Raw genomic sequence first — 20,077 nt, 5'->3', positions numbered from 1 at the left:
AGAATACATTTATGGGATATAGCTGTAGGTCACAAAATTATTCAAAAGAAGACAGGATTTTCAGGATATGATCAGTAATAATATGCTGATCATATCAGTGCAAAAGCATGTTTATGAATGCTATCTAAACATTGGTTTCAACACTCGCTTTTAATTTTTCATTGTATTTCTATATTGTATTGCTTGGTAAATAAGTTGAAGGGTAGTTCAGCAGGAAGACTGTCCCTAATAGAGAAGAGACAAACCCCTACAGAGAAAAAAAAGCAATGCAACTGTTACCAATAAATTACAAACACAATGCTAAGATAAAAGACATCATTTATTTTGCACGTTTCAAGAACCCCTGCAGATATTTTAAACGAGCAGAGCGAGGGCATCAGCTCCACCTGGGAGAACTCAAAACAAACTAAAAGGACTTAACCGAGACACGAAGCTAATAAATAGGCAAATAAATTAATAATAAAAGTCTTGAACAAAATCAAAATAATTGGTGAGGGCAGTAGGTCGAAAACGATGGCGCGCACTTTTTTTAAAGGCCACATGCTAACATGGTAGTAGTAACCATACACGATCCAACACCAGGGCAGCTTCAAAGTGGTAGTGTGTTCATATCCAACGGGTTTGCATGTATAAATGTTACTCTACGTAGAAAAGTGTTTTCAGTTGAAGTGCAGTTGTCTTCATGTCATCTTTGTTTACGAGGCAGGAATCTGTGGAAGGCCAAACTCATCCACCAAAACCCCATCCTGAAAGAGAAACAGAGAGTTTTCTATAAGAGTATAATTCATATATTTTACATAAACTGAATAAAGACATATCTTACTAAACTGAGATATATATATATAAAAAAAGCACACACCTCAACTATTACATTTATTTCCTTGAGATCCCTTTATCTCAAATATAATTTCTGAATAAAATAATGTAGACAGACCACTGTGTGGATTTAGGGGAAAACCTACTCATGTTTAGCAATAAAATTTGTGGCTGTAACGTGATAAAAAGCAGAAAGGTTAAAGAAATGCTTCTGCAAAGCAGTGGAGAGGATACTGTGCTGCAAGGCTTAAGTGCCACACTGGATCCGTTGATAGCTGTGATGTCTGGACGGCTACCTTGTTTGTCTTGCTGTCGCTGGGAATTCCTTCTGGGATAGACGGAGCGGCCGAAGCTTCGTCCAAATAGGAGGTGTCATCATCCAGCAGCAGCTCATCCCCCAGGGCATCCAACTCTGAAACAGTTTCAAACCAACGCTTAATTTGGAAAACTAAGAACGCCGTAATTATCATTTCCCGTCAAATTTACGATTCATTTCATCAGTTCACTTTCAGCACACCCCATCCTGCTTAGCGTGGCTCATTTCTTTTGCTGTCAGTGAGGCTGGCAGACATGACTGATTTGCAGGATATTATTTTCTCTCTTCACTTGTGCGGTCTGCTGTTGATGCTTTCTCTCTCATTAACTGTGATCAGTCATTGTGAAATACCCATTTGCCCAAAATATGAAGAAAACCTTCAAAGTTTTTCGCCCAACCTGCTTCCAGATCCTCCTCGTCAATGTCTGGAGTGCAGTAGCTGCGGCTCAGGGATTCCTGCACCTCACTGGCTTCCTCCATCATGTCTTCCAGCTGGTCTTGTAAATCCTGCAAGTCCGAAGAAACAAATTTCACATGAAACAAACAATAAGTTGAAGTTACATGAGAAACAGAAGCTATTTACAGTTAACTCTATCCCTCGTCCATTAAAAGTTCAACTGCTCTAAAGGTTTTACTTAGCTTTCTGTGGATCACTGTGTGCTACTGAAATTCTTAGTTACACTTTAAATACTAAAACGCAAAGTACTTTTGTGTTTTTAAGTAAAACCGAGTGAACGAAAAGTCTGATCCATCTCAAGAAGTACTGCAAATAATTTCAAACCATTTTAAGAAAAAGTCACAGTCATAAAATTGTAAAAATAATTCCCACTTTGATGGCTGGTCCCATCTTTTTAAAGTGCTGAGCTCTCCAGCTGTGTGTTTTCCCCTCTGTTTTCTGATAACCTGCTTCTAGCAGTATCTCTTCTGCTAGCTGGGTTTTCTATTTGTTAGCCCTCTGTAATGTATGTAACTAGGACAGAAAGACGCAGACTTATGGTGAAAATGTGAACACAGGCCTGTGTTATGTTTATGAGCAGAATGGTAAAGTCATACACTGACAAAACAAGGGTGCACAAAAGTATTTTCATTTGTCATAACAACACTGTTTTCCCATAATGTGATCAAATTAAACAGTAAATTGTTCGACCCACAATTTAGTGAGGGAAAGTAAAAATGACCCTCCTCTTGTTGATTAAATGCTGCTTAACCATGCCAGCCTGCTGGTTTTATTGTTACTATTTTCTAAAAATCCTAAAATATTTGCTGGTGTATCAAAGATATTCCTTTTGCTAATTGGCAGAATAAATCACAGGACAGGAGAAAGAGAGTGTGTCCCAAACATACATCGATCTGATCAAGCTTCACATCCTTGTAAGCTTTTTTCATTTCCTTTGCACCGATCTTCATCGCCTCCACCTGGGAAGAGAAAACAGGCATGAGAATGTATATTTAGTCGCTGCCACTATAATCGGACTTGTTGAGAAGAAGATGGGTCAAGACAGATCTGTGTCCTGTGATCGTTGGACTGTAGAACAAAACAGGATTAGATGCCTGGAGATTCAGCTGCAGGTTCTACTCTGGTGTTTTAATGTCACAAAGGTGGCCCTCTGTGAAGATCCTTTCATTTCTGACGTCTTTATGTTTTTAATGTGAACCATTACTTTAATATTTTATCATTCACTGAACTCACCTCCAAATGTTTCTTTAATTGTTAATGTGGCCTAAATTGTTTTCAATACAATGGGGATTAAAAGCGATTTGGTGAGCAATTTCCAAAGGATTGCTGCTAAAAAAAGATAAAAAATTAATATTTGTAAGACCAAAAGAAAATGAAACCCATATGTTTAGATCCTGCAGGGTGGATGACAACCAAGATAGCAATTACCCAAGCACTGCTGGTTACCAATGTGTTGTGTTTATTGTCAGTTGGGATGAATGTATTAAACTTAATAATCTAAGAGTGCTTTACGTGTGTTAAAAAAAACCAAAATTATTATATTATCACACTCTAATATTTAAATTTTTCCATTGACACAATGGGCATACTGTTTGTTTGAGCTCCTTTCTTAATTTAAGCCTCAGGTTAATTGATACTGTAACAGGTAAACTCCATGGTTTCCAGAGAAACATGTGTGATTGGCCATTTTGCTTTAGCACTCACATTTCATGAACAATTATGCTTGTATTCAGCATAACACCAAATAGATGCTATGACTGAAATATCTGACAAGGCAAATGACATACAGATAATTTCAACAACCCTTCTTGCTTTGCTTCTATTGGGTTCATTTGTTGATTTTATCATTGCACAATCTCCAGAATAGTCTGGTGTTTTTCAGTCTTTACAATAATTTTCACATTGAAACAAAGGCCATACTGGCTGCGGCAACTCCCTGTCTGTCTGCATCATGTAGTTTGCTTTACATGTTGTGCTCAAAGTGAGAGCTGAGCAGAAAGCAGATGAAAAATTTTACATCTAAAACAAGAGCACAAAGCTTAAAGGCACGGGACAACAATATTTGTTTTCCTTTTTCTTTCTCAAGATTTGTTCGATTATCTGTTTGTCAATTAAACCAGAGATAGAATCTTTTATGTCATTGGTTACAGTTACGTGGGTCACAATGTAGTAGTAATTAAATGTTTTTAAGTGTAGTCAAGGCCTTTATTTTTATTTTATCTTTAACGTAACATCAGATCTGGACTTCCTTAATCCTGATAGCTTTTTTATTCAAGATTTTAGTCTCTTACTGTAGTTTTTGTGTCCTTCAAAGTCTGGATTGTGTAGTTAGCTTGCTCCATATTGAATGACTGCTGGGCCAGCTGCTCCCTTTGACCTTCATACCTGAGAGAAAAAACGGTACAAAAGTTTCAGACATCTCATCCATCCACTGACCATGTTTTGACATTTAAATAAACTTGTACCGCCACCATCCTACTCGTCAAATTCTACATCCCGCAAGCAGTCACAAGTTGTACTCTTAAGAACTTTTTATCCATTTCATCTGTCACATTCAGAGATAAACAAAAACAGCTTCTCAAATGCCGTCCCCTCATCCTGAAACTCCCTACAGCGACACTTTGAAAATGTAACATTTTAAACAGCCATTTAAAGACGAGGTTCAATGGACGTCTGATGTTGCTTTTACTACTCATCTTCTCACTGATGTTGTTGGTGTGTAGATTTTTTAAAAAGTCCCTCTCCAAAATGAGGTTGGGGGTCTCAGTGAGGCTAACCTGCATAAGTAAAGGTGAAATTAGTGAATTTTTTAAAGCCTGAACAACATATCTTAATGAACATATTATTAGCCTTTTTGGAGTTTAAAAAACAATCCTCCCTAAAAAACAATGCAGTGTATTAACACTTGAATGACTGCTGGGCCAGCATGTGTATACAGGTGTATAGATGCATCTGTAGAAATTGTGTTTTTCTTTGGTGCAAATATGTAATTTGTACAAGACTTTGGAGATCTGACAGCATGATTGTAAGCAGTTTATTTGGTGTGTTGGGGGGGATTACCGGTTGATCATTGTTCAAGATTACAAAAAACACAAATTGCAGACAAGTTTAAGCTGAAATGACTAAATTCTGAAGGTTAAAATGATGAAAAGCTTGTCAAACCTAAATGCCCTCTGATGCCACAAAACCCCATCCAAGAGTTCCTGAGTACTACTACCTACCAGAACCTTTAACTAAAGTAAACTGGCTTAGTAACTTGGTTTTAACCAGATAGTTTAACATGGAAATGGTAGGTGGAAAAAAAAGCCTCCTGTCATCAAAACCCTCCTTTAAGCAGCTGGTGGCTCTTGTTCCTAACTCACTTTCATCTGTCATTTGTTTTCACCTTGCAAATAATTATTACAAGAGTTTATTATGGCTGCACTATGATGCCCAGGTACTACATTTTGAGAGCCTTAAATATAGTCAATGAAGTTGTTGTAAATATTCATCAGAGAAGAAGATTAAATGTGTCATTTGGAGTATACTCACATTCTCTTCTGCTTTAGGACTCTCATGGCCTTCTGTTTCACCATATTCTGCATTGAGGATTGAATACAAACATCAACACTCGACTTGTTTTCCTTTCTTCAGAAGAACAATTTCAGCACACCGTTTCCATACCTTTGAGGGCCCATCTCTCATCTTTTTCAGCTGATCTTTGTACTTCAGCAGCTCGGCATCGAGCCTGCCTATTTTCTTTTCAATGGACTCTGACCTGGCATCGACCTAAAAGAGGATGGGATCAATTGAAGGTAACAATTTCCAGCATCTTGTGTATAAAATGCATTTGTGAATGTGTGTGCATTAGAGGCAATGGTGAGGTAAAGGCTTTCAAATAATTGAGGCTCAGTGATTATTGACAAGAGGGACAGAACAGGATAACATTTAAATACAATATACACAAAATATAATTTTTTTCAAATATCTGACTAAACTTATCTGGACACAACAATGTATGTTTTTTTTTCTGGTGTTTACTAAATGTTTTTTATTTTAACCATTGTAGTAGGTGGAGGGTGTTTGTAAAATCCTTTGTCCTGAAGCAGAACTCAATACTTTATAATAGTTTAAAACAATTAAAGGAATACTAAGATAATATATTATGACAATTAGGTATAAGTATTCAAATAAATAATTTTAAAAGTACCAATAAATTGGAATTAAAAATAATTTTTATATATTTTACAACTCAATAGAAATTTGAGTATTTGAGTCCCAAGTATTTGTCAACACCGTCAGACATAAAAAGACTGTAAAAAAAATAAATAAATCTGGCATTATTGGGAGGCATCAGAACTTCTGAGGACCCCATGACCTCGTTCTTTCTCTTTCTTTGCTAAGGGGGCTAAGCAGCTCTAGTTAGCATATTCTATAGTTTTTTTCTTCCGTTTTATTCCTAACCATAACCATGACCATAACCAACAATTTACAAAACTTTGATGAAATTTTGTGAAATAAATGCTTAATTTTATATAAATTGAGGTAGTTTGGCATTTCGTCAACTCCATCAGAGTTTTTAACTGGCAGTGTGAGTCTTTCAGTGACAGTGTTGACATATCTCACTTAAGTGAGCAGTTACTTCATTTTAATGTATTTTACATAAATGGCATTACTTCACATGTATCAAGTATTTCTTTATTCTCACTAGTATGTCACTGTCCTTAGATCTGCATCAATTCCTTCAGATGGACTTTATGTCGTTTTTGGTTTTAAAGAATATTTCTTTTGTTTCTTGAGAAGCATTTGTAAAAAAAAAATATATATATATATATATATATATATATATATATATATAAATATATATATATATATATATAATATATATATATATATATATATATATATATATATATATATGTTGACAATACTCACAGTGCTGATGCAGTCCGACAGGTTCGGAGGAGGCGCTTTGGGCTTACCGCGTCCGAATATTCTGTTCATTTTTTTAAAGTCTTTAATTACCTCGAGGATTGTATTTTCCTTTAAAATAAATAAGAAGCATCAAAAAGAAAAGATTCCTGCATTGGAGTTTTGACAGCATATATATATATATATATATATATATATATATATATATATAATATATATATATATATATATATATATATATATATATATATATATATATATATATATATATATATATATATATATTTTTTTTTTTTTTTTTTTTTTTTTTTTTTTTTTTGACAGATGGTGATGACAAAGTTCTGGGTCAGATCCATTAAAAATGTAATTTACAAACAAATGTTGCAACATCATTTGTCATATTTGTGTACATAAGCTGGAGGAATTATCTTTTTAAAAAATGGGGGAAAATTTAAACCCATTTGGTCCCACTTCTCAAGAATCACTGGGCTAACAAACACATTCATTCTTCCATATCTACACAGCAGGTTCGGGTGTGAAGGACCAGATGCTTTGCTTGTGTTATATGTCAGCGGGAATAATTAACAGTAGCCTGTGAGGTAATTACCCCAGTTTTGACAGCATTTCTGTGGCCGTGTTAGCTAACTAACACAGTCGTTGGTCACATAAAGCAGTCATAAACAACAATACCTCTGATGTTGACAATACTCACAGTGCTGATGCAGTCCGACAGGTTCGGAGGAGGCGCTTTGGGCTTACCGCGTCCGAATATTCTGTTCATTTTTTTAAAGTCTTTAATTACCTCGAGGATTGTATTTTCCTTTAAAATAAATAAGAAGCATCAAAAAGAAAAGATTCCTGCATTGGAGTCGACCGGAAATAACGGTCCGCACGCAATAACGACGTGATTGGTTAGTGCGGAGATCGTGACCAATAAGAGACTGGACTACATGTTGCCGCCCAGCGGTGAGCTGAGGTACTGCAGCTTTCAAAGAAACCCTTTTGTCCCAACAGACATCATCCATCAGTCTTTGTTAGTTCTCTCTGCAGAGGGGGCAGGCATAAAATGGAGACTTTAATCAAGATTGATCTATCCGTCTATCAATCACATTCTTTAATATCAGTGTGAATTATTATTTGTAAATATTTGTGTAAATACTAACAATTACAGATTGTTTTTGTCTCTTTGATACATTTCACACATCACTTTTAGACATTTGCACAACAGCGAGTGCGTTTTTCAAAGCGACTAATACAAACTGCAAAACATGGTTGAGAATTTACAGAAGTGAGTCAAAATGGAAGGTTTATTTATCAAGAACCACATGCTATGAATGAAAATGTTATCAAAATACAAGTCCTAAGAATGTATTTATGAACACAATAGTCAATTATCTAATAACAATTGTCATAAAATAAGAATTCTGAAGAATTGCAGTTTTTTAAATATTTTTTTGATTGATTTTTCTATTGCAGCAGCTGATCTAGAACGCTGCTGCTCACATTCTCACTAAAACCAGGAACATAGAGCATATAACACCAGTTTTAAAGTCCCTCCTCTGGCTCCCTGTAGCTCAAAGAATAGACTTTCAAATACTGTTGTTAGTTTACAAATCACTGAACGGTTTAGTACCACAATCTATTAAAGATCCACGGTTGTTGTATCAACCTTTCAGACCTCTCAGGTCTTCCGGTTCTGGTCTGCTCTGCATCCCCAAAACCAGAACCAAACGAGGAGAAGCAGCTTTCAGCATCTATGCACCACAAATCTGGAACAAACTTCCAGACAACTTTAAAACAGCGGAAACTCTGACTTCTTTTAAATCTCGACAAAATACCCTCCTGTTTAGAATTGTATTTGAAATGTAATCAATTATAAATTGAATTATGGATCTTGACATAATGTCATGTTTTGATTGTTGATTCTATGTTGCATGACTTTGTGTTTTTGTGATGGTTATGATGTAAAGCACTTTGAAATGCCTTGCTGCAGAAATGTGCTATACAAATAAAATTTGATTTGATCTGATTTGATTTTTATTTAATGCAGATGACAACTCAAGCTTCACATTTTCAAGACAACCACACAGGCCTAAATAGCAGAACGAGTGGAGACACATTTTGTTTGCAAAAGGCTTTAACTGTGCCAAAAATAATTCAAATATGACACAAAATCAAATATAGCCTTCAGAGACCTGCAACCAAGCCTATGAGCTTTTCCAGTCATTACATAATGGACAAAATACAGCACTAGTTCAACATATTTACAATGTATAAATCAAGCAAAGAAGTAAAGACTATTGACTTTATAGTTAATGTCTGCATTCAGAAATATATTTTCTTTTGTCTGACATGGCAAAAGCAAATGTTAATGATATAAGATCAAGTTCGTAACATGCAAACTTCTCTCTTGATTAAAAATACATTTGTGAGGTATTTCGAAACAAAAATAATGATGCCAATCACCAATAAATCTTATTTTCTGCTCTTTTGGAGCACGAAACATCCTTCTACGCAAAACATTCACAATTTGTGTTTTAATCAGTGACCTCTTTAGCATGCACCTCATGTGGAATAGTTCTTTTTTTGACAAGTGATTCTTAACACGAACAAGAATCTATTACATAACCCGCTACATGTAAGAGCTAATTCACATGCACCTTGACAGACATACACTGAGAGGAGAAAAAAAATGCTCTAATCTTTTGTGATTGGAGCTGACAGTTTCATCAATTCACTCAAGGACAAATTGATGTAATTTATCCGTTTCTGAATCTGTATAATCATTGCACCAGTAGGGCTGTAAGCCGCTCCAGGAAACATGGATTTGAGAAATTGTTGAGGTGAAAGAAAAACTCTGCAGGAGTGCAGCTCTTGGCACCAAGCTTTGCTTCCGAGTGGTGGTGTCTACCACTCAGCTGCAGTAATCATAAAGATCTCAAAGGTTTCCGAAGTGTTCATTTCAGAGTGAATTTCTTCTTCTCTTGACAAAATATTTGACAAATGCTACTTAAAAGGTTCATAGCGTTTTAGAGCTTATTCTGTTGTTTCAGATCTACATTATGTGATGATCTGTTCCTTTAGAGTACAGCTACTTAGTCGGCTAGCTATTTTAAAAAAAATGAACAAAACCCTCAAAAAATGACCCAATCAATGAAATGAATTGTCTATCACAAAAAAAAAGTTTTTAACAAGTCTGGAGTCTTGGTTCATTTAAATGCATCACTCATGTTTTTGTATCAGAACCTTGAATGATGCAAACCAACTGTCTGCATACCAACTGTCTGAGTCAGTTGAAAAGCTTCACAGTTAACCTCGCAGATGGAAACACAAGAAACAAGGTGATGACATACACAAAAGGGGACATATAGGACTCTTCATATGAGGTATATTTCTGTGAAATGACACTTTATTGATGTAATGCAAGGGACATCAGTTGCCCTAAAGCATATCAATAACATTTTGGACAAGGGAGACATGGAGGTTTTTAATTATCCAAACAGGTGGCATAGAACCACAACCTGCAGTTAACAGCTTGAACACTTTGACTGTTTGATCCTAACAGTGTGAGAACAAACTCTGATAGTCAGAGCAAGATTTAAAAATTTTACACATTGTCTATTTTTATTTGCTTTCAGGGTATTTTCTCTTACGTAAGTAAACAACAACTAAGATTTGTGCTATGATGACACAGAAAGGGATAACTAAACAGAAAAATAAAGCATAGGTATGTAGATTTACTTTGATAGTGGTATTATTTTGGGTTTTTTTTAGATTGTTTGACCTTCTGTTGAATCACCACAGTAAGCGCATACATATGATACACAGGGGAATTTTCTCTGAAGGTTCAGCTCCAGGTAGGGTTTCTCCAGGGCACATCGGCCTTTGAATGAGGGGTCAGGTGATTCTGACGATCAAGCTTTTGCCTCTAGAGCTAAAGGAAGCACCGTCTATTTGTGCCCACTGCCATAAGAGAGGAACATCGGGATCCACTTCCATGGAAGCTGGGTAGCAGGTGAGGGCCTTTGACAAGCTGCTTCCTCTTGACGTAATCTGGCTTTAGGAATGTGCGGTGTCACTATTCGTTCATGTAAGTTGGTCTCACCTCTATTTACATCTTGAGCTCTTGATCCAAGCTCCTGGAGAGGTGCTGAACTCTCTCCTTCCCAGCAGTTGTCCAATTAGAGAGGTGTCATACAGGAGTGGAGATACTAAAATGAGCAACAGACTTCAGAAAAGATTTCTTTATAGGCCTCTGTTTGGCACCAGTCACTCCTTAAAGGATTCTCCTGTTGCCTGACAGCGTTTCACTCATGTCAGGTTCCATGTTTCCGCTTGTTCATTTTTCATTTTGCTTCCCATTTACTGTCATTATTATTTTTTTTTTTTCAATTTTAAGTTAAATCATAAATTCTTTTGCAACAATTAAGATTGGTTACTTCCTCCATGCATTTGGGTCTTCCAGCAAAATCTACATACCACACACTGTCATGCTCAACTTATGCTTTGCTCTTCATTTTACATGAATCTGTCATATAGACAGAATTGAAAGAAAACACAACAAAGGCATAATGTCTTTGATCACTGAAAAACCTTTTAACCATTAAAAGAAATTCCGATTAGAAATTATTTATTTAAATTCTAACATGTTTGAACCAATGTAAATTGAAATTTTTTCTTGCCCGTTAATTGTGACCTGACTTTTGTTGCGACCCACTCAGATCTTGCTGTTGTGATTGCTATCAAAGATTGATTAAAATTTAAGCGACTTAGAAGAAACTGAAAAAAAAAAAATGTTGGTAGCTTCTTGGCAATGATGACTCAATCATAAAACAACAAACCAAAACAAAAAAAACTGTCTTAAACTAATTTCTCTGGATATTTTTATGTGTTACACAGCTGTCAGACCTTCAGAATAACTTCTTCTCACGTCTTTGATTTAACGTAACCTTGATTTCTCAGATGGGGACAATTTTTTTTTCCCTTTTCAAATTCCTCTGCAAGGCCACAGCACAAAGTCCTTTACAATTAATGGAGCAAGCATTGGATTCTCAGCAACCTCACCATGGAAACACTCCCATTGTATGTGAGCTGAATTGAGTAATGCAAAAAAGTACAAAAAAAAAAAAGAAAAAGAAAGAAAGGAAGCAATAATTGTAAGGTGAGAAATAATTTCATGGGTGATTTGTGTCTTCGTGGAACCCTCATGGATGTGAATAACAACTGCATTTTCTTTTACAGCCACACTCCCAAAAAGAAAGGGAAAAACAACTATTTTGAACTTTTTTACTTATTTATTCTGACTTAATACTGCATTTACAAAGCGTCATTTGACACCCAAAGCTAATATACACTGAAATATCAGATGCGACACCAGGGACACTTTTTGCATGCTTGACTCTCAGAGCTGAGCTCAAATTAAAAGATTTTTGTTCATGAATAAAGTTTTAAAATGTAAAGGAAATATAATGTAAGAGACAACACTGACTAAAATAGTTGGGATATCAACTGTAAGACTGATAGTTTGACAAGATACTATCATAAATATGAGTACAAATTAAACTAATAGAAGAATAAAGGCACAATAACAACTTCCTAGTAGCACTACTTCAGTAATATAACTTTGAAGCTAATTTTTAGAACATACACAATTCAGTTCAGCCACACTGACCACTGTTTCACGGTATTCAAGAAAAAGCAAGGCAGTAAAGTTTCAGGAAGGGTTCTTTTGCAAGAAAAAAAAAGCAGGATACATATTTCAGCTAATATAAGCCAAACTTTGTGACATTAAATATATTTTATGAACACGATCCAAAAGTACTGTGCTTGTGTGAATTCAGAGGTTGGTGGTTAATAAAGTTTCCTTCTAGAACATTGCCCATATGTGTGTTTAAAACAAAGTCTGCATATTGATATTTAAACTATCCCTCCAGTATCACATAATAGGATTCATCACACATTCACAAGTGCACAAATACCAAGCTGTAAAGATGAAGTGCTAAGCAGAAATTTACATCCAGCAAGATAATTTTGTGCTCATTAAACACATGTGGATGTATTTTATTTTACATATATGCTCTTTTCAAATTGGTTTTAGCCTTGAAGCCCTCTCAGCGTTAAGGAGATGAAATGTCCAGACAGCATTCACAGCTCCCGATATCTTTACTTTGACTAACTGAAAATGCTCATTGGTGGGCTACAGTCTCAGAGCAGAAACAGTTCATTATGATGCAAACTTCATCCCTAAAGATATAGAAAAAAATAAAAATGCAGATATTTTTTCGCAACAAACTCTCTTTGGAGTTAACTGTCTGGTCAAGGTGAAGACATCTCACTTCATTTGTGATTCACAGAGAATGATCCCTGAGCAGATACTGAATATTTCACCAAAAATGAGTCTACAAATATATTGTACTGCATATCACAAAAACTTCAATTAAGATATGTTGATATTAAGCGGAAAAATGCTTACAATATATGCCTTTCCTAAAATAATCAGGGAATATATTTTTTACTCTCTGTCTGAAACTGCAGTTGATCTTTTTTGCACATCAGACCTGAATTATTTACTGTACTGTGACAACGACTTAGGTGACATGCAGGTCAGATGAACAAAAAATGTGCATGTTGCCACAGCAAATAGTAGAGATCTTCCAACAGCATGTGAGAAATACTACACAGGTTCGAATCACCTTCACATTCAGTTCTACCTTCAGCTTCCATAAACAGGGAAAACAGATATTAGAAAATAAACACATTCTAATTGTGTTATCCCAAAGGCATCTTTGTACTGCACCAACTCACTTATGGTAGTTAAATTTCAAAAACGTTACTATGTGTTTGTTAAACCTAAAAAATCACATAGAAAGACCAAAACCTACAGAAGAAAAATATCCTTTTGTAAGAGCTGCAATTATTTTTGCTTTAAAAGGTGGAGCGTGTATTAGGCCTTCACTTAAAGTGGACACTACAATGGGCTGCCATCCAAAAACGTTTTTATTGTATGCGTGTGGGTGTCGATACTGCACACAAAAGCCCCATCATTGGACTCTAGCATGGCGCTCCATACTCTCACACCCACTGGGCAACCAGAGAATACACGTCACAGTTTCTTGGGATGCTTGTATTTTTAAAACAAACCAGCAAACACTAAATTTATTCTTCACATTTCTCCTCATGAACATTAAACTTCTGCCGGTTTCTTTTTTTTCCCACATTAATTAGCAAAAATAGCAACACTTATGTCCATCGAAATACAAAGTGAAAAACTGAGTTCTGCATGTCTGGGAAGTGAGTGATTATTTTCCCGGTGCCTCTGTTTTGTACAGGGTATGCATATTGGGATGAAGGGTGTAAAATGTGTAGTCATTAGCTTGTTTCGTTCATACTTACTAATTACTTGACCATCTTGGGATGAAAATGTTATGCTTTATATGCATATTGTAACAGTTTCCAAGGGACAAATAAGTATTAGCTGAGTTAAGTAAAAGGTAGGCAGATAACATAACCTTATTATGGGGTCTTCTCCTTATTATGGGAATCTTATATTTGTTAAAATGTTAAATTTTGACACATTTAATATTCCAGTTAAAATTTTTTTATCATTGGCAATAATCATTTTTGGTTTCTCTTAACCTTGTGACTGCCCCAATATCTTCCCTTCAAAGTTCAAATTCTGCCTTTGTGGGAGGATCATAATATTGAATTTTGATATAAACTCAATGCATACCTAGCCTGTTGGGGAAAAAAGAAAAAAAAAACATACAGAGATGTTGCTTTCATTCAGTCTCTTTCCTAAAACCAACTTAAGAAAGAACTGTAATATTTTAGACAACATGTTTTTATATCAATGAGATGAAGTGGGATCAAATCATTCTTGGTTTTGGTCTTTTCATGGGATTTATGAATCACTACCGATACTACTTCTCAGATCGTGGTAGTGATTTGAGTCAAACACACATCAATGGAGTCCTCCCAGCTCTGGTACGGCCTGGAGGACATGTTCATGGCTAGTCATACGGGCCTGGCTTGTCTCCCGTCACCCCTCCCTTCGGTGGCACAGGTGTGATCCCGAAGCGTGCTTCTCACTCTGCTCACCCCGTGACAGTCACCGTGACCCCGCCCTCCAGGGCAGCAGAAGTCTCTGAAGCACCTCTTAAAGTTCTCGTCCAGGAACGCATAAAGGATGGGGTTGAGGCTGCTGTTGGTGTAACCCAGAGCCACGCAGAAGAAGTAGGCGGCCATGACAGCGGTGGTCTCAGGCACGTTGGCTGACAACGCTTTGACGAGGATGAAGATGTGGATGGGGGTCCAGCATACCACAAACACCGCGACCACCACCAGAACCAGACGGGTGATCCGTCGAAGGTTGCGGTCTTTCTCGCGCGAGCCAGACAGGAGGCGGACGCTCTTCAGCCGCAGCACCATCAGGGTGTAGCAGACAGTGATGATGATGAGGGGTGCCACAAAGGCGAAGATGAAAACACATATCTTCATTAGGGTGTCCCAATAGGAGTAGGGATCAGGGAACTGTAAAGCACATTCTGTGGTTCCTGTTAGTTACGGAAAAGTTACAGAACAATTAGAAGAGAACATATAAGCAGCCAGTTACAAATACACAACATGAGGAGGAGTGTTCTGCTTTAAGAGATTTCAAATCTTGGTCTTCTATGAAACAAAAATAAAAATCAGTGGTCAACAACTTTAAATATGTTCTAAAAGTTTTTATAATTTTTAAATTCTTATCTTTTGATACATGGATCTTTTACTTGTAGATTCCCTACAACAGAGGTGGCCAAAGTCGGTCCTCGAGGGCCGGCATCCTGCACATTTTAGTTCTCTCCCTGGTTGTAGTAACAATCTTTTCAGCATGTCAATGTTCTTTCTTAGGCCTTCTTATGAGCCATCATTGGATCCATGCAAGATGTTTTAGAAAACTAAAACATGGAGGATGCATGTTTTAGTTTTAGAAGAGAACTAAAACTAAAATATGGACTGACTTTGGGCACCGCTGCCCTACATTAATGTATAGCTTAGCCTACATCCTGCTAACGTCTTGTCTGGAACCACAGACCAAAAGTACATGGTACCGCAATGGTATAACATGCCTTGCAAAAGTTTGAACCTTTCACATTTTCTCATGATACAACCACTAACTTCTGGGTATTTTATTATTATTTAAAGTATGCGGTAAAACATATTGTGAAGAGGAAATTTATGCCTAATTTTTGTGATTTACTTTAGCAAATGAAACATAGAAAAATGTGGTGTGCATCTCTTGAAAAATCTCCTGAGTCTTTATGGTAGTAATGTGGCAGAATGTGAACAGGTTCAAAGGGTGCAAATTCTTTTGAAAAACTCTTAAAGTGCAGATGTAAAATCACTTATCACTTAGCACTGTAAGGTTTTGAGGTCAGATTGAAACTATGAGTCAGTGATCTAATAGCTTTCTGTAAAATAAATGTCACAATTTTCCTGTCAAGTCTGGAAGCCTTTGAAGACTTTTATAAAATTAAAGAACATCTTTGTCAAGAAATTGAAGCAGTCAGCTAGAATAATTACTTCTTGAGTGAAGTTACATTTTAGATTGACTTTTGGAATACGATGGAAGACTGTAGGGAACAGAGCTGAGGCTGATGTACCGTTGTTGGTGTTGGTGTTGCCGAGGACCATGGCAGGAATCCCAGCTGCAGAGGACAGAACCCAGATGATCACATTGATGATCTTCGCCTTCACTGGCGTACGGAAATCCAGAGCCTTGACCGGGTGACACACAGCAATGTAGCGATCCACGCTCATCATCGTCAGGGTGAAGATACTGGTGAACATGTTGTAGTAGTCGATGGAGATGAAGACTTTGCAGGCCACCTCGCCAAACGGCCAGGAACTGAGCAGGTAGTCAGTGCTCTGGAAGGGCATGGTGGTGGTAACCAGGGCGTCGGCCACCGCCAGGTTGAAGATGTAGATGTTGGTGGCTGTTTTCATCTTGGTGTATCTGCAGGGGGTGACGATGCAAACACAGGGGACAAGGGCAGTTTTGGTGCAGCTGACTTACACTGTGCACTGTAAAAAACTATAATAATTAAAGAGTTGATACTGAGAATAGTTTTTTTTAAATACAATTTTTCCCTGTTATGATGATGGATGCTGCATTGTTTCAGGCCTTCAAATGGTTTATTTGAGCTGTTCTTTCTTCAAGGTGGAATAGTTGTGCAAAATATTTATTCAGTCTTTAGGTATGATTCTGACTCACAAAAATTTCACAAAGAAAAAAAAAACAATATTTTTTTCATTATCAAAAATAATTTGACTGATTTACTTAATTAGTTGGGAAAATTCCAGCAGGAAATTCAACACTGTATAACTTTTTCACTCTATTCTTAGCTTTGTACATTTCTATAAAACTCGTTTGAACACATTCCTATTAAACGTGATTCATTTCTCAGGTAAAGCCTGCATTTAGTGCTTTTTGTTGCGATATTCTGATTCTTGAGAAAATACTGTGGTAGGCAGAAAGAAGTATGTGTTGGTTATGCACCCAGGATTTCTTTTAAGATAAAAAAAATCAATGTAATAATGGGATGGGATCATAATTTTAGATTAAATTGTTCAGCTCTCCTGGAGAAATTCTGGCGCAAAGTAAAACTTGTGGACACTTAATTAAAAATATAATAAAGATCGGTTCTTCCATCCGTCTTTTTCTGATGTCTGAATCAGTATTCCAAGCTTTGCATTGGGCTTCTCACAGGACTTCACGTGTAATTGAACAGACGACATTTAATAATGAAAAATAAGCTGTGCAGCTTCTCCAAACCTTACAGCTTGGAAGGTAGTTCAAAGATTAACAGAATAAAAAGGAAAACACATGCTACTGTTTCAATAGGGTCGAAATCCACAATCCCACAAAGGAGACTTCACTGAGACAAACAGAGAAAAATCCAATATATATGTAAATAAAAAAAAGTAATTATTTCTGCTACGTGATGTACTGGTTGGAATTACTTTTCATGACTGCCGCTGAAAAGATACTCAGTAGTCTCGCAATAACGCGCCGCTTCTGTGCGCGCATGTTGGCGACACGGGGAGCCTGACACTTACTGACATGTCACAAAAACCGCACGCACGTGCGCCCGCGCGCATGCATGCGCGCGCTCACATACCAAGCGCCCAAACTCACCTAATGATGACATACATCACCAAACAGTTGCCCACCAAGCCCACCACAAACACCACCGAGTAAACGGCGACGATGATGGGGATGATGGGTGACATCGGCTCCGGTTCCGCGTCCCAGGTGCCGTTCGGGGTGTAGTTGAAGATGTCTGACAAGCCGGGCTGCCAGGTGAAGTTCGGGACGCACTGCCCCGGCTGGCCCGAGGGACAGCGGTCCTCTTTGAAAATGTGCACCACGCCGCTCTCCATGGTGCTGAACACTGGCTCTCCGTCTTCTTCTGGTGCTGCTGGGCGCAAACTCGCCACCCGAAACAAGTGAGTCGCCTAATTAGGGCGGAAGAAGGTCGCATTTTCAGTTTAAACAAGTCTCAGTTTGTTGTGAGGAAAAACTGCGCGCAGAAGCCGCGCGCTCAAGGACATCTTCACACAGCAGCAAAACCACCTTACCTCTTTTTAGTCCTTTCCTTCCACTCAAAACAACAAAAAAAAGCTCCTGGCAAACAAACCAAGGCTGATTAGGAGGAGCAATGAGGACTCTCGACCAGAAAACAGGATGCACAAAAAATATGAGCAGAAACGGCAGGTTTCTGTGAAGAGTGTGCAGGAGGACGACAATTCACAGGCTGTGCCACCGCTGCGCGCCCGAAGGTGCGCACTGGAAGCCCGCACTGCTCATTCAGTGACATCAGAGCTTGAGCTAACACATTTGACAGCCAGCAGATAGATAGGTTCAGACCATATGAAGTCGACTTCTGACAGACTTTACTTAGATTTGAGTGATCTTTGCATTACTAATGAATCCGCACACAGGCTATCGATAGCCCATAGATTGTGACTTTTGCGAACTGTGCTGTCCAATCCTCAAAAATCTTGAAACTTTTTTCTTTTTGCACTGTGCAAATTACAGTTGCCCAGATGTCTAACAGAACATATTTTCTAAGATGTCATACCATTTTTACCATAGACATAAAAAAAAAAAATCTAAGTATTGTTCACATGAATATCATGACGTGGGAATGCTTTTCTGAAAGGACCAGTCAGATAAGAAACATACGCTATGTTTGGGCCTGTAGCAAGAAATTAACTTTGCACATCACCCTGAATGTATTATTTCCTTGGCAAGCCATGGTAATGTTGGCATCATGCTCTAGATATGGTCTTATCTATCAGAGAAGAGGAAGTTGGGTAGATGAATTTTACTCAATAAAAGGCAGTTTTAGGAGAAAACTTGTTAGAAGCTGCAAAGGATGCTTGTCTTGGATCTGTAAGCTACTTTTAAGTTAGAAAATGACCCTAATAATACAGCCAAAGCCACAACTGAAGGGATTGGATCAGAGCACATTTATGGTCTGATCAAAAACCAGCCAGAATGCAATTTAGAATCAGCAGCAATACTTGAAAACAGGTGCTCACAGAGTTTACAAATCCAGCATTCTCCATGTCACTTGCTGCTGTGATTACACAGAAAGGTTCAACAAAGCATTAATTTAGGGGACTGAATACAGATGCACAACTCATTTTCTACATTTTTATTTTGTAAAATGCATCACTTTGTGTTGCTCTATCAAGTAAATTATCACTGTCTGTGATTACAATGTGAGTAAATGTGTAAAAAGTATGTGGCGTCAATACTTTGGCAAGACATTGCATGGCTTCCGTGCAAAACAAGCACCTCACTTAAAAGGTGCTATTGCAGTTTTCATCAACAGGGTGATTAAAAGTGTTGATGAAAGTTTTCATAAAGTATTATGAACAAGATTAAACACAAAAACAAGGAGGTATTTGGAACGGCTTCGAAGAAAATAATAATAATAAAAAAAGACTTAATTACCTCCTGACTCATTTTTTTTTTTTATCAGCGTTATTTTTGCTCTGAACAAAGATTCTTAGCTGTGTGGTCTTGTTGTCCCTGTTTCATCAGTTCCATTTTTCTCTCCACCGTAACACCACCCTCACAACAATGACACAGCTCTGAAGGCTCAACATGAAAAGAAACTGAGGATCTAAATGAAGAAAGCTCCTCTTGACTTAAATCACATGCTTCCCCTCTCGATCAGCCCCTCTACTCCTTCCTGCAGGAGATATGAGACAGGTTTCAACCAGCGCGTCATTAAGCAGGTGCTGTTTCCCTTCCCTTTCTTTCATGCACTAACAGTAGTTGCTTGGAGACCCATCACAGCCAGGTGCTTGCTTGAGTGACAAAGGCTTTTCGTCATTGTGTTCCCACATTGTCAAGACCGTCCTTGCTTTATTTTGTGAGGCAGCCCGTTTGTTAGTACAAATACTTCATAAAGAAAAAAAAGAAAAAACTATCCAGAGGTTCAACTTGAACCTTGAACTGAGAGCAAGTGAATCACCTCCTCTGTTGTGCAAGGGACTCAGTGAAACAGTTGCAGTGTTTACCT

At 37.4% G+C, this 20,077-nt stretch overlaps 2 protein-coding genes across 2 annotated transcripts; both read right to left on the bottom strand.

Annotated features, from left to right (window-relative positions):
* Positions 1 to 301: 301 nt before the first annotated feature.
* chmp5a (charged multivesicular body protein 5a) lies at positions 302 to 6,655 on the bottom strand. The gene is made up of 8 exons (XM_055033228.1): positions 6,504 to 6,655; positions 5,253 to 5,357; positions 5,121 to 5,167; positions 3,881 to 3,974; positions 2,477 to 2,548; positions 1,531 to 1,639; positions 1,113 to 1,228; positions 302 to 746 (listed from the first exon to the last, which is right to left on the bottom strand). The coding sequence occupies exons 1-8, from the start codon at positions 6,570 to 6,572 to the stop codon at positions 696 to 698; spliced, it is 663 nt and encodes a 220-aa protein (XP_054889203.1). The 5' UTR covers positions 6,573 to 6,655; the 3' UTR covers positions 302 to 695.
* Positions 6,656 to 14,281: 7,626 nt separating this feature from the next.
* Positions 14,282 to 18,273, bottom strand: oprk1 (opioid receptor, kappa 1). Its single transcript, XM_055033226.1, has 4 exons — positions 18,120 to 18,273; positions 17,677 to 17,996; positions 16,142 to 16,494; positions 14,282 to 15,052 (listed from the first exon to the last, which is right to left on the bottom strand). The coding sequence occupies exons 2-4, from the start codon at positions 17,919 to 17,921 to the stop codon at positions 14,514 to 14,516; spliced, it is 1,137 nt and encodes a 378-aa protein (XP_054889201.1). The 5' UTR covers positions 17,922 to 17,996; positions 18,120 to 18,273; the 3' UTR covers positions 14,282 to 14,513.
* Between the last annotated feature and the right edge of the window lie 1,804 nt (positions 18,274 to 20,077).

This window comes from Poeciliopsis prolifica, unplaced genomic scaffold (assembly GCF_027474105.1).
Source record: "Poeciliopsis prolifica strain line A6 unplaced genomic scaffold, Auburn_PproV2 SCAFFOLD008, whole genome shotgun sequence".
Lineage (NCBI taxonomy): Eukaryota > Metazoa > Chordata > Actinopteri > Cyprinodontiformes > Poeciliidae > Poeciliopsis > Poeciliopsis prolifica.
This window is presented reverse-complemented; position numbering and strand designations above follow the sequence as displayed.

Excerpts from the sequence above, each read along its gene's own strand:
- chmp5a (XM_055033228.1), bottom strand. The coding sequence starts at position 6,572 with ATGAACAGAATATTCGGACGCGGTAAGCCCAAAGCGCCTCCTCCGAAC. Across the intron at positions 1,229-1,530 it reads CGAGGAGGATCTGGAAGCAG|AGTTGGATGCCCTGGGGGAT; the intron begins GTTGGGCGAAAA and ends AAACTGTTTCAG. Across the intron at positions 747-1,112 it reads GCGACAGCAAGACAAACAAG|GATGGGGTTTTGGTGGATGA; the intron begins GTAGCCGTCCAG and ends TTTCTCTTTCAG.
- oprk1 (XM_055033226.1), bottom strand. The coding sequence starts at position 17,921 with ATGGAGAGCGGCGTGGTGCACATTTTCAAAGAGGACCGCTGTCCCTCG. Across the intron at positions 16,495-17,676 it reads GTGATGTATGTCATCATTAG|ATACACCAAGATGAAAACAG; the intron begins GTGAGTTTGGGC and ends CACCCCCTGCAG. Across the intron at positions 15,053-16,141 it reads CAACACCAACACCAACAACG|GAACCACAGAATGTGCTTTA; the intron begins GTACATCAGCCT and ends CGTAACTAACAG.